The sequence below is a fragment of the Myotis davidii genome, unplaced genomic scaffold (assembly GCF_000327345.1).
Source record: "Myotis davidii unplaced genomic scaffold, ASM32734v1 scaffold238, whole genome shotgun sequence".
Classification (NCBI taxonomy): domain Eukaryota; kingdom Metazoa; phylum Chordata; class Mammalia; order Chiroptera; family Vespertilionidae; genus Myotis; species Myotis davidii.
Genome location: NW_006293779.1, coordinates 968,433 through 983,893, shown reverse-complemented (window position 1 = coordinate 983,893; position 15,461 = coordinate 968,433). Strand labels below are relative to the sequence as shown.

The window sequence follows — 15,461 nt, the reverse complement described above, 5'->3', positions numbered from 1 at the left end:
AGGAATGAATGACAGAGGAGCCAGGTACAAAGAGGAGGACAGGGCATCGGAGGAAAAATACTAGAAATGGAGCACCCAGGCGGGTTTTTCCAACCACCTTGTCTTCGGCAGGTGTGTCAGAGGAGGAGAGAGCAGTGGGCAGGGAAGTCTCATGTAGGGTAGGATCCTATGATGGTCAATGATTCAAAACATAGAAGACAAGGAAACATGGTTTGCCTTTGAGCAAATAACATCAAAAAGGAAGAAAACAAACCCTGATGGGGGAACGCCTTCCATTTCCTGCTAAGCTGCTGGAAAAGTTATAGTTCCTCCCCCCAACCTCTGGAGTAGGCTTGAGCCAGTGAGCATTGGGAACCCCCCCCCCACTTCCCCTGCCCTCCGCTCCCCCCGGCTGGGAGGACCAGCGGACCTCGCTGACTACAAACCTGAGCATGAACTCTCTTCTTTGAGAACTTGTTGAAGCTACTGTCCCAGTGGTCTCAGCATTGATTAGAGAACGGTTAAATGTGGGGCATCTGATGAAAGGATTTCCATTTGTGCCATGAGCAAGCACTTCTGAAATTGTAGGCTGTGTACAGCTTGGACTTCGGGGTGTCAGTTTCATTCAGTGCTTATTTCCTAAAAGCTATACCACATTGACGTGCTTAGAAAGTATTTGGTGGCCACGCTCTGTTGGATACAATATTCTGAAAAGAGAATAAATGGTATTATGATTATAATCACATTGATGTCCTATTAGAATTTTCTAATTGAGAGCCAAATATAGAGAAATTGAGTAAAATGAATAATCTGATCCCCAAAGCAACACTATTATTTTTAATTAACAAGTGATCTAATTATTCTCCAAAATAGTTTTTAGCCGTTTACGCTTTCTCCCTTGAAATCAGAGTTTATGAATAGGGCACTTAGTTTCCTAGAAATGCCTTTTCCATGTCATCTTTCAGTAGGTGAATTGCTCGTTAGTGGGAATTTGCTTTCACATATTTCAAATTTTGTTGTTACAATTTTTTTTATCTCTTCAATGATAGGAATAGTTGAATGTTCTATGATTAGTGGGACTATGAGAAAATCACTGTACATAATTGTTTCACAGCCCTAGTCTCTCTGTGGTTTTGAATTCAAAGACGGCTGTATTTATTTTGACCTTCTCTTAATTAATCTTATAAGACAACAATGACTAGAACAAAGCCCTTGCCTTTTAAACGTAGTCCAAGGGCCAGACCAGGCAAGCCTGCAGAGGGGTGAGGGAAAGTTTATCTACTTCCCCTTCATGCAGCGCACAGATTGTGCCTCTTGTAATTGGAAGAAAAGCATCTAGAACAGCGACTTTCAATCTTTTTCATCTCATGGCACACAAAACCTAATTACTACAATTTTGCAGCACACCAAAAAATATATTTTTTGGCAGTCTGACAAAAAAACAGGTATAATTTTGATTCATTCACACCCGATGGCTATTGTTGTGTTGGCTGCTGTAATTTTCTTAATTGACAGTCTAAGGGAAAAGAGGTCAGTGCCTCTGACTAAATAGTCAGGTACTGCAAGTTTTAAAAATTCTTGCCACACACCGGTTGAAAATCGCTGATTTTCACAAAGCTACCTTTGTGTTGACACAATCTGCAAGAAGCAGAAGCTGAGGGGGGCAGGGGGGTGTCATTGTTTTGTTCAGCATCAGTAACTAGTATCTTAAGAAAGATGCAAATTACAAAAGATGAACTCACTGGGAAGCTAGACACACCAGTGCCTCCTTCGAGCTTCCTTCCCAGCGCGAACAGGGCTGCTGTGAACAGTTGTGTTGGTCGTGTGCTGCTCAACCCAGGAGATACCATTCACACGTTAATCCATAAGCACCTACGAAGATAGCAAAGAAGTCCCTGCCAGAAGGAGGCGCTCGTAGGGGACTGTACCTGATTCTGAGTAGATCCAGAGGGGAAGGTAACAAGAAAGTCAGTTTCGATTACGGGAAAGAGCAATGTATGAGAAAAATTGTAATACAGAGCTAGGGATCTTAAAGTCGTTGAGTTTTACATCACAGTGTTGTCTTGTTTCTTACAATCAAATGAAAGGCATATTTATGAATAATCATATCATCTATGTTAACTTTATATTTTATTCCCATTTTATTTTATTTTTAAAATTTTTATTTTATTTTCTTGTTTAAAGTATTACAAATAGTAGTACATATGTCTCTTTTTTGTCCCCATTGACCTTCCCCCACCCTCCCCTACCCCCCAGCACATGCCCTTACCCCAGGGCTTTCCAGTGTCTTGTCTCCTTTCATTATGCTTATATGCATGCATATAAGTCCTTCGATTGATCTCTTACCCCGCCCTCCCCTACCCCCCAGCACATGCCCTTACCCCAGGGCTTTCCAGTGTCTTGTCTCCTTTCATTATGCTTATATGCATGCATATAAGTCCTTCGATTGATCTCTTACCCCGCCCCCCCCGCAACACTCCCCAGCCTTCCCACTGTAATTTGACAGTGTGTTCAATGCTTCTCTGCCTCTGTATCTATCTTTTTGTTCATTAGGTTATGATGTTCTTTATTATCCATAAATGAGTGAGATCATGTGGTATTGTTCTTTCACTGCTGGCTTATTTCACTTAGCATAATGCTCTCCAGTTCTATCCATGCTGCTGCAAATGGTAAGAATTCCTTCTTTTTTATAGCAGCATAGTATTCCATTGTGTAGATGTACCACAGTTTTCTAATCCACTCATCTGCTGATGAGGGCGGGATGGCATGAGATTTCATCACACTACTCAGAACCATGTGCATTTTAAAAGTTATGAACTGTTTCTTTCTAGAATTTTTCTTTTAACATTTTTAGACCATGGTTGACCCTGGGCAGCTGAAACCACGGAAAGTCAGCCCCCAGATAAGGGAGGACTACTGTATATACTTGTGACTCTCTGAGTGACCTTCCCTCCTCCTCTACATTTGGTTGGCCTCCTTCCTGTAGACCAGGGGTCCTCAAACTACGGCCCGTGGGCCACATGCGGCCCGCTGAAAACATTTATCCAGCCCGCCGGGTGTTTTTGCCGCCGCTGTGTGCATAGGAATTTGTTCATAGTTTTTTTTTAAACTATAGTCCGGCCCTCCAACGGTCTGAGGGACAGTGAACTGGCCCCCTGTTTAAAAAGTTTGAGGACCCCTGCTGTAGACCAAGCATGTCAAACTTGTGGCTGACGGGCCACACCGTGAGTTTGACATGCTTGCTGTACGGTCACTCCCACGGTGGATGGAACCTTTCCAGCTCTTCTTGGCTGACTTAGTTATTACTGATAAGCTATTGCCCATGTCACAAGAGCCCTTCTCTCTCCCAAATCCCACGCTGCCCCTAATATTCTCAGCCTCGGTTTCCACAAGTGAGTGAGTCAGTCCATCACTGAATGTCACTAAGTCAAAAGGCGATAATCCAGTTCAACAGACCAAAAACTGTGTCCAATCCAAGGAACTAGGACATGGAGAAACAAGACTTGATCCCGAGACTTTTACTCTGGGTCCTTCCTCTTTTTAATGTGCCCAGTTTTCTCTCACAACTTAGTAAGTTTAGCATCAGGGCAACTGGATTCTTGCCTGTTCACCGGTGACTGTGGCTAAGAATGTATCCTCTGAGAAGGAGCCTAAGTGGACAGACACCCAAACAGATGTCCTGGATGGAATGTTCTGTAAATGGTCAACATTTTTCTAATTTTATAGATTTTGCTCATTTCAATCCAAAAAAAATATGCCTGTTATACTGCTGGCTCAGCATGCAAGGGGGTAAATACTCATTTTGTTCTCCCTGTCTCCTTACTCCACTTCCTGGTTGTGTGTGTGTATATATTTCCTGAATACCATCATCAATTAATAATACATATGGGGATCTGTAAGAAAAACTCTTGGTCTAGAAATTTGACCCAAATAAGACCCATTTCTCTAAAGCATGAGAATCGGTCCCTGCGTCTCCTGTGTTGGAAAATGATGCAATTCCAGCGTTAGAGGTTCAGCCCTGCTGTGTGGGGAGCGAAATGCAGCCTCTGCATTATTTCTAAAGCAGCTGAATTCAATCAGCCTCAGGCAGAGCGCAGACCTCACCTCCCAGTTTCCCCACATGCCAGAGTGGCATGGTGACATGTGACTGTCCAGCCCGGCCCTGCAGATGTGTCTGTCATCAGCAGTGCAGCTTCCCTGCCAGGATCTAGTAATGTGCTTCCCATTGCCGCCAACCGCAGGGGCCCCAGACCCACTGGTTCCAGGGGGTAATTTTTAAACTCTTTTCTTTCAATTTAAAATTAAAATCAAAGCACCATCTGTTCTAAGAAACTGCCAGGCCGGGGAAATGAGTGTGATCAATGGCCTGGGTCTTGTTTAGACCACTTAGTGACGTGTCCAACACCATGCCATGTGTGTCTTTCATAGCTTTGATCAAGAGCTTAGCATTTGTGCTTGGGGGGGGCGGGGTAGGGACAGCAGTGGGGCAGGGTCTTGGAGGTGTGAATATTTCCATTTCCTGTTCGTTTTACACTCTCATTTGGCTAGATCCCGGATGCACACACTGTGTGGTGTATCATAAGTAGTGTTTGCCTCCCACAGAGTACAAGCCCTGCCTGCTAAGCAAAGCTATTCGTTTGCACCAGGCCCTGGGTGAGTAGTTGCTTCATTGTTGATGGCGTAAGTAAAGGGAAGAATTTTTGGAGGAAAAATAAAAGACTCTAGGGATGGGATATATGTTCGTGTACATACGTTAAGCTGGACGAAGTGACAGCCATGAGGTTCTCATGAGCTGTCATGGGAAGTTGTGCATATAGTTCAAGTGTCTGCTATCCCGGGCTCGGTCTCCCCAACCAGCCACAATTCACTGTGTCCCCAAGCTGTCCTGCAGCCCTGACCAGCCCTAGAGATAACCAGACCAAACATCTCCAAGCTGGGACGGGCTCTGGTCGTGGCTGGGGGTTTGCTCAGAGGCTCAGACGTGCTAGAAATACGCATGCGCCCAGATCCTGAAGCTGGTGCCATGCCCGAGACTCATTAGAAAGTCCTGTGGTAGTTGTTCCCCTGATCGATTCAGGCATCACTAAGAATTGTTGAACACCAGTTTCCCCCCTGCCCTTTGAGTTCTGTGTATCTAGTGTTCAAGCGTGCCCTTGTTCATACTTTATCACTGTTCGATCACGTGATTATATTTGCTAGGCTGTCGACAAGTAAGCCTTATGCCTGAGATGAAGGCTTTATTCTCTATTTACTGAATTAAAATTTTCCTCCATCTGTTAGGAAATTCCAAATAGCCTTACAACAATATCTAAAGACATCCAGAAACTGTGCTTTCATTGCTCTTTATTTACCGCGCAATCCTTTGCCCAATGACAACTACCATTAAGTTTTACTAGCACTGAAGTTTGCATCAATCATTCGGATGCTGTCTTTGAAAATCCTCATTTACTTCCTGTTGTTTAAGTAGGGACTTGGTGATTTTACCTATGAGAAAAAAAAATGGCACCCTCCAATTTCTTGGTGCTCCAAAATTTATAAACAATTCCATAATGTCAGTAACACAGGTAGACAAACAGGGATTATTATCTACATGTGACAGATGGGGAAACTGAGGCTTGCCCAAAATTGCTGAGCTAAATGATAAATGGTATAATCAGGACTTGAACTCAAGCTTGTGCCTCTAAAGCCCACATTCTTTCCATTACCCCATCCTCACTTCACCCTTGACCCTGGCCAAGATGAGAACAGAAGTGCGTGCCTGGAGAGGTGACATGGGTGGGTTGGTATGGACTCATCCATGCTCCCAGAAAAAAAATTACTCAGCATGCATGTCCTGGAAATGCACTGAAAGCTCAGTCCCCTCAAACAAGCACGTCTCCAGATACAACAGAGAGAACATTTAATGCAGAAATCATGTTTTGATAACTGACCAAAACTGTCTTGAAGTTTGGAATGTTAATATGTTAGACAAAGTAAAGCAGCAAGGGACAGTCAGTTCTAGAATCTTAAAAGATAAATGCATGGCTGGGAAGAGGGGAGGGCAAAGAAGATGCCTCAAATCCCAGAGGTCCCATCCCCATCTCTCCTCTGCCACCTTCACCAGCTCCTGTTGAGTTAGAAGTCTTCCTATGAGCCACTTGTGGGCCCCCAAACCCAGCTTACAGTTCCCTTTCTTGATGCTTTTGGGTTATCTCATTTTAAAATCAATCCAAAATATCTTCTCCTGTAAAGCAAATTCTATTTAGTTTCAGGTCAAGTACCAGCATTTCCAGGAAGCTGCCCATCAGCACTTCACCAGAACAGAAATCTGTTCCTCCTCGTCACTCCTCTCACATTCAGTCCCTTCCTTTTGCTAGACGGTGACAGCCTGGAGGGTGGCCACCAGCTCATGTGTTAGTGGAGGAGGCATGGTCTTGGCCAAGGCCATGGCAGGAAGCTCAGACAGCTCTGGGACGGCCCTGGCTCTGTCAGTCCACAGCCCCAGGACCTCAAGTCTCAGTGGAGCTCCCCTGAGAGCCACATGTCAGAAGAGCTTGCTCAGCTGTGTCTGGATTTAGTTTTACAAAATAAGAACATGGATTAATTTACTTATAACATCTATTATTGTCCACAACTGTTGCTTGGATATGAAATATGGAACAAGTCTCCCTTTCAGATGTCCAACAAATGTATAGAGAAAGTCTTGAGAGACAATGACCTCAGCTCTTGAAACTTGTAAACATCTCAGCAATCTTGCTCTCGCGGGGAGATCCTTCATTCTTCTTTCTCAAACTCGAAGCAGAACTGATGGCCATGTGTGTTCTCTTCGTTTGAAGTTGGGTTTTGTTGAGTCAAGGATCTTCTTCCAGGATCAGCTCTTTCCTTAATGAAATTAATATTTCTCATGAAATGCTTTCATGCAAAAATATCAGGCTGTCTGGGGTCTGTATGTTGTTCCTGGAATGCTCTGCAGGAGGAGAATTTTAGGAAGGGGCAACCATAATCCTCCCCTCCCCAGCGGTGTGGGGTCTTTTCTGGCCTTACACTTCCTTGGTGCAATTATAGAAGACGTGTGTGTGTGTGTGTGTGTGTGTGTACTTATGCTTGCACACCACACACACACACACACACCTTTGACTCCTTTAAGTTTAGGGATGAAAGACAGCCTTGAGCGTTCACACTATTGCTTAGTGTATTTGTTTAGTTTTGTTACAGAGGCAAAAAAATAGAGGACAGCTCTCCCCACCTGTGGTCCAGGCAAGTGGCTGTTGCATTGTGCGACTGCCCGGAGAGTGCCCATCTAGCCCTGGAGCCTGCTGGCCTGCATCTCACAGCCCCGGCAGTGCTGTTGGAGTCTAGGGAGCCCCAAAATTTTCACCATCTGCTAGGTGAATCCTCAGGTAGCAGGTTTCTGTAAAACATGCATTCAGAACATGAAGCCATCCTCTCTGAAGCCTCCATCGCTACCCCTCCTGCACGACTCTGCTCCTAAATGCAGACAGGAGCATGAAATGCACTTAAAGCTCAGTCACCCTAGCCAGTGGGGATCCAAGATCTTGTGCGCTGGGTGGGTCCTGTGAGGAAAACTAAAGGAGAGTTTAGAAGGCAGGCGGTCATAGGGCTGACCCAGCTTGGAACTGTGGCCGCAGGAATAGTAACCACAGAGGAGTCTATCGGGGTGCAGAAGGAGTAAAGGCAAGTTACAGAGGAGCTGAGGTCATTGTGGGAGAGGCAGAGTAAGTGTGCAGCTGGAGCATCATTACTGAGTTCCAGTCTGGCACCACCACATATTAGCTGTCACTTCACCACTCTGTGCTTCTGTTTCCTCATCTGTGAAATGGGGATGATGATGGTACATCTTCAGAGGGTGTTGTGAGTGAATTAATGAATTAGTGTTTAGTGAATTAATATGTATTCAGAACCCTTCCTGGCACAGAGCAAGCATTATCCATCTGTTAGCTATTATTACTACTGCTACCTTTACTACACTATGGTGATGATGATGATGATAATGACATCATTAATTTAATACTATCCATAAGGATCATGTCTTGAGTGTAGAATTATAATAATAGCTATTAAATTTAAATTGTACTTCATAGCATCCTTCCTTGCTAGTCTAATTTCTGGATCACCAGAGATAAATTTTCTCTCTCTCGTGAGTGAAAAAATGCCTGTCTGTAAGAATGACCACTTTATACCTATCAAGTGTTTACCTGAGGGGCTCAGATCAAGCCATTCTCCCGACAGGCCTGCATTGCTCTCAGATGGCCCTTTTTCTCAGTTCCTTAGTCTCTTGGGATACGTTCTACCAACTGCTCAGCGATTATTTTTTATTTAGAGTTCATTGTATGTGGATGGACACTCAGTGTATGTCGATGGACACTCATTGTATGTGAATGGACACTCATTGTATGTGGATGACACTCATTGTATGTGGGTGAAACTCAGTGTATGTGGACAGACACTCAGTGTATGTGGATGACACTCAATGTATGTGGACGGACACTCAGTGTATGTGGACGGACACTCATTGTATGTGGACGGACACTCAGTGTATGTGGATGACACTCATTGTATGTGGATGGACACTCAGTGTATGTGGATGACAATGTATGCGGATGACACTCAGTGTATGTGGATGGACACTCAGTGTATGTGGATGACAATGTATGCGGATGACACTCAGTGTATGTGGATGGACACTCATTGTATGTGGATGACAGTGTATGTGGATGACACTCAGTGTATGTGGATGGACACTCATTGTATGTGGATGACACTCAGTGTATGTGGACGGACACCCATTGTATGTGGATGATACTCATTGTATGTGGATGACACTCAATTTATATGGATGGACACTCAGTGTACGTGGATGATACTCATTGTATGTGGATGGACACTCAGTGTATGTGGATGACACTCATTGTATGTGGAGGACACTCATTTATGTGGATGACACTCATTGTATGTGGGTGACACTCAGTGTATGTGGGTGACACTCAGTGTATGTGGGTGACACTCAGTGTATGGGGATGGGCAGGGCTCCCATGAAGAACATTGAGACACTCCCTGGCCCAGCAGTGTGTGTGGGAGACGGGCCTGGGGTGGCCGGTGCCTGGCAGATTCCCAGGGCTCTCAGCTGGCAGTGGGTGCATCAGGTGCGAGCAGACATTGAAGGCGTCCCTGTTGTTTCTTTCTTAGATGACTATGCCCAGCTGTGTAACATCCCCGTCACAGGACGCCGGCAGCCGTACGGCCGGGACGCCTTGGTGGACTTCAGTGAACAGTATGCTCCGGAAGCCGATCCCTACTTCATTCAGGACCGTAAGCAGACGTTTTCGGTTACTTTGGCACTAAATTGTGGTTCAAGATTAGCCAAGGGTTTTCAAACTGTAGTCCTGGGAACTCGCTAGAAATGCAGATCCCCGGGCTGCGCTAGACCTCCGAATCAGAGACTGGGGTGTCACAGCCCCGGGGCTAACCCTTCTGCATCCGAATGTGAGAGCTGTTGGCTCAGATCTTCGTCTCGCGGGTGGGGATGCTGCCATCTGTAAAGCAAATTACCTCATTACATTCCCATAATAATCATTTTGTACCATTAAGTGGTGGTCTATTGCGAGGGTTTCCTTGAACGCCCAGTTAGATTTGTAGCTTTTGTCACACAAACAAATGACAAAGGTGAACTGTACCGAGTTGCTCTTAGAAGTATCCTCGAGTGGGAGGTCAAAAACACTGCTCTCCTGGTCAGAAATTAATTTTTAGGATCCACTCGTTAGGGGATGCGTTAAATAAGATATGATGTGTGCCGGCTCTTCCTGCATTTGTGAGTGGGGTTTTCTTGTGGGAGGTGGGGTGTGAGAACCCTACTCCCATTTAGAAAGTAACTGGTTTACCATGTGCAGCCCAGCGGCCTGGATGAGGAAGCCACAACAACTGAATGTTTCCGTGGGGAAACCAGAGCTTTCACATGTAGACTAATTATCCGAAGTCTGAGAAACAGGACGGTCCAAAATGAAATAGTAGTAGATAATAGGTTGCGTCACTTCAAGAACGGGAATAGGGAATTGCTGGTCCCAGCTGCCTGGGCCCCTTCCCACCCAGGGGCCCTCCTTGCAGGGAAGCGCACTGCACCAGATTTTCAGGACGGGAGGGGGAGTGCGGCGGGGTGGGGGGGACTTGGAGAGGCTGCTGACTCACAAAATACAAGGAAGCTTTTCCTTTCTTTGGGCCCTGACACCTGCACATCAAACTAGCCATGACCCAGTCCCTGAGGGGCAATGCACGCTTTGTGATTGCCCTTGGATCTGTTTCAGTTCTGAGTTGAAGAGTTTTTTTCTTCCTTCCCTTTTCCTTCTCTCTTCTCTTTCCCCCCTCTCTCCCTTCCTTTCTCCTTTCTTTCCTCGCTTCTTTTTGTGTTTTGAAGGATGGAGTATATTGTTCATCCACTAGAATTAGAGTGCTTTAAAATTTACATGAACAGCCCTGGCCAGGAACTGAGTTTATTAGAACATCATCCCCATACACCAAGGGTGCGGGTCCCATCCCTGGTCAGGGCACATACAAGAATCAACCAATGAATGCATAAATAAGTGGAACAACAAATTGATGTCTGTCTCTCTCTTTCTCTCTCTCCCCCTCCCTCCCTCCCTTTCTCCCCCCTCTCATTAAAATCAATCAATCAATAAAAAATTTACATGAACACAGCATTGACACATCTGTGTAACCCCCATCCAGGTCTAGAACATTCCAGTATCCAGAGGCCCTTGTGCCCTTTCCTAGCCCACTCCCTGCAAGAGCAACCACTGTCCTGACTTCTAACACCCGAGATTTTTTTTTAATCAACAGCACACAGCCATACACGGCCTCATGAAATGTGCGGAAATGCACTAGCAGCTGTAAGACTGTGCTCTTATGATTTCTACACTTCTCTCTGTTTACATTATAGGTCGAGAAACATTTACCTTAAAAAGAGAAAGAAAGGGAGAAGAAATATTAAGGTTGAAAGAAAGCCAGCTTACCTGCCCCATAAATCCAAAATACCAGATCAAGTCTATGTACAACTCTGACACAGCCCCATAGCTTATGTGTGTAGCCTCGGTCACAACATAGTTCAGATTTCAGGAAGTTCAATGTTGAAATGTTCTGGCTTATGGACCTTCTTTTTTCATGCTCACATTGCCTTAAAACTCGTTTTTCATTCAGTATAAACCTTAAAAGGGGAACAGGTTGGTATCACATCCAATTCCTATTTAGCAACATAGGTAGTTGAGATGTAGTTCCAGGACCTCCAGCTTTGACTACAAAATGGCCTTTAAATTTTGAACAAATTACAAGAAATAGCCCCTCCGTCTCAGACCAGGAGCAAGGCTCGCTGGCCCTGCTGGAGAAATGATGGTATTGGGTAGATGGTAACATAGAGGGGAGGCTAAGGATTCTTATCACCTTTATGATTCGCCATCTCCTGTTTTCTAGTTATTTGCAAATGCTACTGATGGCTGGTGGTGCCTTTAATTAGAGCAATAGCTATAAAGCTGTGATCTCCTAGAGCAGAAATCAACTTTTTCTTATAAGGACCAGATAGTGACATGTTTAGGCTTTGCAGCCACAACCTCTCCGTTGCAGCTACTCAACTCTGCTGTGTTCTCATGAAAGCAGCAAGATGTACATCAGTGAGTAGGAGTGGCTGTGTTCAGTAAAACTTTATTTATAAAATAGGCAGCAGGGACGGCACTGTGCTCACCCCGCCTTAGAGTCCCATGGAAGTATTTTGGGAAGTCTACTTGATATATCTGTATGGGAGCTTCAAATTTAATTTCATGTTTTAATTTATAGAATAAAAAATGATTTGACTAGTTTTAAAGTCAAAATGATTTTGCTGCAATACCTGGAAGTTGACTTTATTTTCTTAAGCTAGTATTTCTCAAACTAGCTAGGGGGCATCTGCTGACGTGTTCCCGATGCCTGTAATATTTTTTTCCTTTAAAATTTTGTGAAAAGAGCCTGTCCTGGATATATTACTACATTTTTTACGTCACCAAGTTAGATAGAGTCCTGTGTAAGCGATGATATGTTGCTGCCCCCTGCAGTTCCACTGGAGAATTACATACTTCAAAGGCCTAGCAGTTTTGACCACATTTTTTTTTCTTACATTTTTTTTTCAACTACAGTTTACATTCAATATTATTCCGTATTAGTTTCAAATGTACAGCAAAGTGGTTCTAAAATCATGCACTTTATAGAACGTTCCCCCCTGCTGCTTCAAGTACCCCTCTGGCCCCCTACCTAATTATCACCATGTTATTGCCTATATTCCCTATGCTGTCATCTACATCTCTGTAACTACCCATTTTTCTGCTTAATCCCTTCCCCTTTGTCACAAAACCCAGCCCCCCCAGCTCCTCATTTTGATTTTTCTTAAAGCTAATACTTGGCGAGGTCCAGAAGGTGGGGAAGGGATGAGGGGCCGCATCCACAGTGTGCTTGAGTCTTTTATATTTACAACTTCCTTCGCTAGAAAGAAAGCTAAGCCCTGTTGCTGCCTGGGTAGATTGTCTCTGTATTATTACACTGCAGCCGAGTCCGTTTAAAGCTATCTGACCTCAACAAGAGCGTCTTTGTTTCAGTACAAAAAGACTTTGGGTTTACTAGACATAGGCGCCATGTTCTTTTCTCATTTATCAGGATGTTTTGAGTCCCTTTTACTGCCTTTGTCCTTTGATCCGCAAGAGCCCTTTTGTCGGGCTCATTCCAAAGCCAGAGCAAACAAACAGAGCCGGCAGGGCGGGGGGCCTGGCCCTCCCTCTCCAGAAGAAGCACCCCTCCAACTCTCATGGGTGTTCTAAGCAAATGTCTCCTGAACGCCGATAACTTCACTGTTGGTTCCACGCTGAAAGATGTCCTGACATTTGCTAGTGAGAACTCAGGGAATTTGGAATTTTAGGTAAAAACTTTAAATAATTAAGGGCAAACCCAAAAATCATACTTGCTGGAGCATCAGAATTCAAGATGTGGGGCTATACAAGATCTATGCAAAATATCTCAAGTTTTTTAATATTCCATGCTTCCTCTTCTGTTGCAGTTATATGCAGTGTTCACTTACATTTTAATGCTAGCTTTAAAGCATCTGAAATATGTCTATCTGGTGAACCGTAAGCATAACCATATAGTTTTTAGAAGCGGTTTAAGAGGGTGAACCTTTCTAACTCGGCGTCTGCCCTCTCGTTTCCAGGTTTTTTAAACAGCTTTGAGGAGCTTCAGGCTGAGGAGTGCGGCATCCTCAATGGCTGTGAAAACGGCCGCTGTGTGAGGGTGCAGGAAGGTTACACCTGCGATTGCTTCGATGGGTATCACTTGGACATGGCCAAGATGACCTGTGTCGGTAAGAACGGTGTCTTGTGGGAAACAGTTCTTTTCCTGAGATCCCCTGTGGTCAGATCGCATACCCTCAAGTACATTTAAGACAGATTTGCAGAGTTTCGGTTTAGGAAAATGAGAAACGTTTTAAAGATGGAAGGTGGTGATGGTTGCACAACAACACGAATATACTTAATGCTACTGGACTGGCCACTTAAAAATGGTTAAAAAGGCCATATTGATGTTCCGTATATTCTACCACCATTTTTAAAAAATTGAGATGAGCCCGGACAGCTTGCTCAGTTGTTGAGCATCATCGACCTATGAACCAGGAGGTCAGGGTTCGAATCCCGGTCAGGACACATGCCTGGGGATGCGAGCTAGATCCCCAGTGTGGGGCATGCAGGAGGCAGCCGATTGATGTTTCTCTCTCATTGATGTTTCTGTCTCCCTCTCCCTTCCTCTCTGAAATCAGTGAAAACATATTTCAAAAAATAGAGTTGGTATCTCATGTAAGAATTCCTGTAGAATTCCTCACATAGAGCCATTCCTTGACTTTGACTCTTACATGTAGCTTTTGACTGTGCAGCCAGTAACGTTTCCCCTGAATGCTTGGCCCAAGCATAAGGGAATGTAGATGTCTGAAAAAGTACAACTTCGGTGGTAATCATTTGGAAAAAGTGCCTCCTAACATGCTGTCGTTGCCTCCCGTCTTCTTTTTAAAAGAGCAGTAAACTCACACTTATCCTGCTCCGTGTGACCTCGAATGAATGCCCAGACTGTGTTCCAGGGCCCTGTGGCCTCTATTCTAAATAGCCCTGGGCTTAAAGTTTTCTTCTGTTTTTTGCAGTTCTTCTCCCTCCTATAGTGTCCCCTTCCCTGTTGGCGAGTCTCCATCTGTGGTGGGTCTGGAAAGTAGGGAACCTGGGTTAGTACAGGAGTTGCAAGTGCATAAGAGCCTTTCTTTCTGATGGGAAGAAACCCGAGAAGTAACGTCAGCCCGAGGAGGGGCCGCTCAGAAGGCTGTCGGCTCACTGGTTTGCTCTTAACTGTGTTCCTCTTGACACATCTGTCTGTTCTCTACCTGCGGAAAAGAATTCACAAGTGGGGTAGTATTTCCAGCTTGCTTGAGGTTGGACTGTAAAAATGTCAGGCTAACAAATTGTTCGTGTTGTGTGAAATAACAGGGAAAGAAATTCTAGCATTCCCCCGATAATCTACCTTTATAAGATCTAGAAAGTCTGCCTTACCGTTCACGGGATGGAAACTGTCATGAATGGGAACGTTTCAGAGTGGGGGAAGGGAAGGAGAAGAGCCAGGCTCTGTGCAGGCCAGTCGCCTCGGTGCCTCGGTAGGCTGTGGGTTCCGTGTCCTCGCAGAGCACCTCCGAGCTGGCTCACCTGTGTGGTTTGGCTTCTTGCAGACGTGAATGAATGTGACGAGTTGAACAACCGGATGTCTCTCTGCAAGAACGCCAAGTGCATCAACACGGAAGGCTCCTACAAGTGCTTGTGTCTGCCCGGCTACGTGCCTTCTGACAAGCCCAACTACTGCACCCCGTTGAATACCGCCTTGAATCTAGACAAGGACAGTGACCTGGAGTAACAGAAAATCTACATAACCTAAGCCCGTATACTCTGCACTGTGTAAAGGAAAAGAGAGAAATGTATTATACTTGAGACATTGCACCTCACCCAGAGTGTTGGAAACACAGGAGCAACGTGGTGTCATGTATCCTCAGAAGACAAGGAAAGGATTTGGTGTGAGCCTGACCGGTGCAACAGACCAAATGGACATTTCTCTGAAAAACCCGTATATATAGTCTGTTCATATGTAAAATTCAGTGGAAAAAAAGAGGCGGAGCAGTGCTGTTATTTTAAACAGAAGGTTGTATTATTATGTTGTCTTGTGTGTTTTTTTGTTTTTTTGGTTTTTTGTTTTTTGTTTTACTATTGCTTGATTAAATTTGACATTTACATAGCGGTGGAAATATTTTATATAATTTTCATTTTTTTTGGTTGTGCAGTTCCTTGGCTACTATTTTTCTTTTCCTTCAGATTTTTTTTTTTTTTAAATCTCAAGTGCACAAGTTGTTGGTGAGATATTGTGAAACTGTTTTGTAAGTATTGTGACACAGGGTCACG

At 44.5% G+C, this 15,461-nt stretch overlaps 1 protein-coding gene across 1 annotated transcript in view; it reads left to right on the top strand.

Moving 5' to 3' along the window:
• LTBP1 (latent transforming growth factor beta binding protein 1) overlaps window positions 1–15,295 on the top strand; it is a 196,666-nt gene extending 181,371 nt beyond the window's left edge. Inside the window, exons 27-29 of the mRNA XM_006767564.2 lie at window positions 9,166–9,288; window positions 13,193–13,342; window positions 14,741–15,295. Coding sequence (XP_006767627.1) covers window positions 9,166–9,288; window positions 13,193–13,342; window positions 14,741–14,922 — 455 coding nt within the window. The 3' untranslated portion in view covers window positions 14,923–15,295. The remainder of the gene's footprint in view (window positions 1–9,165; window positions 9,289–13,192; window positions 13,343–14,740) is intronic.
• The last annotated feature ends 166 nt before the right edge of the window (window positions 15,296–15,461 follow it).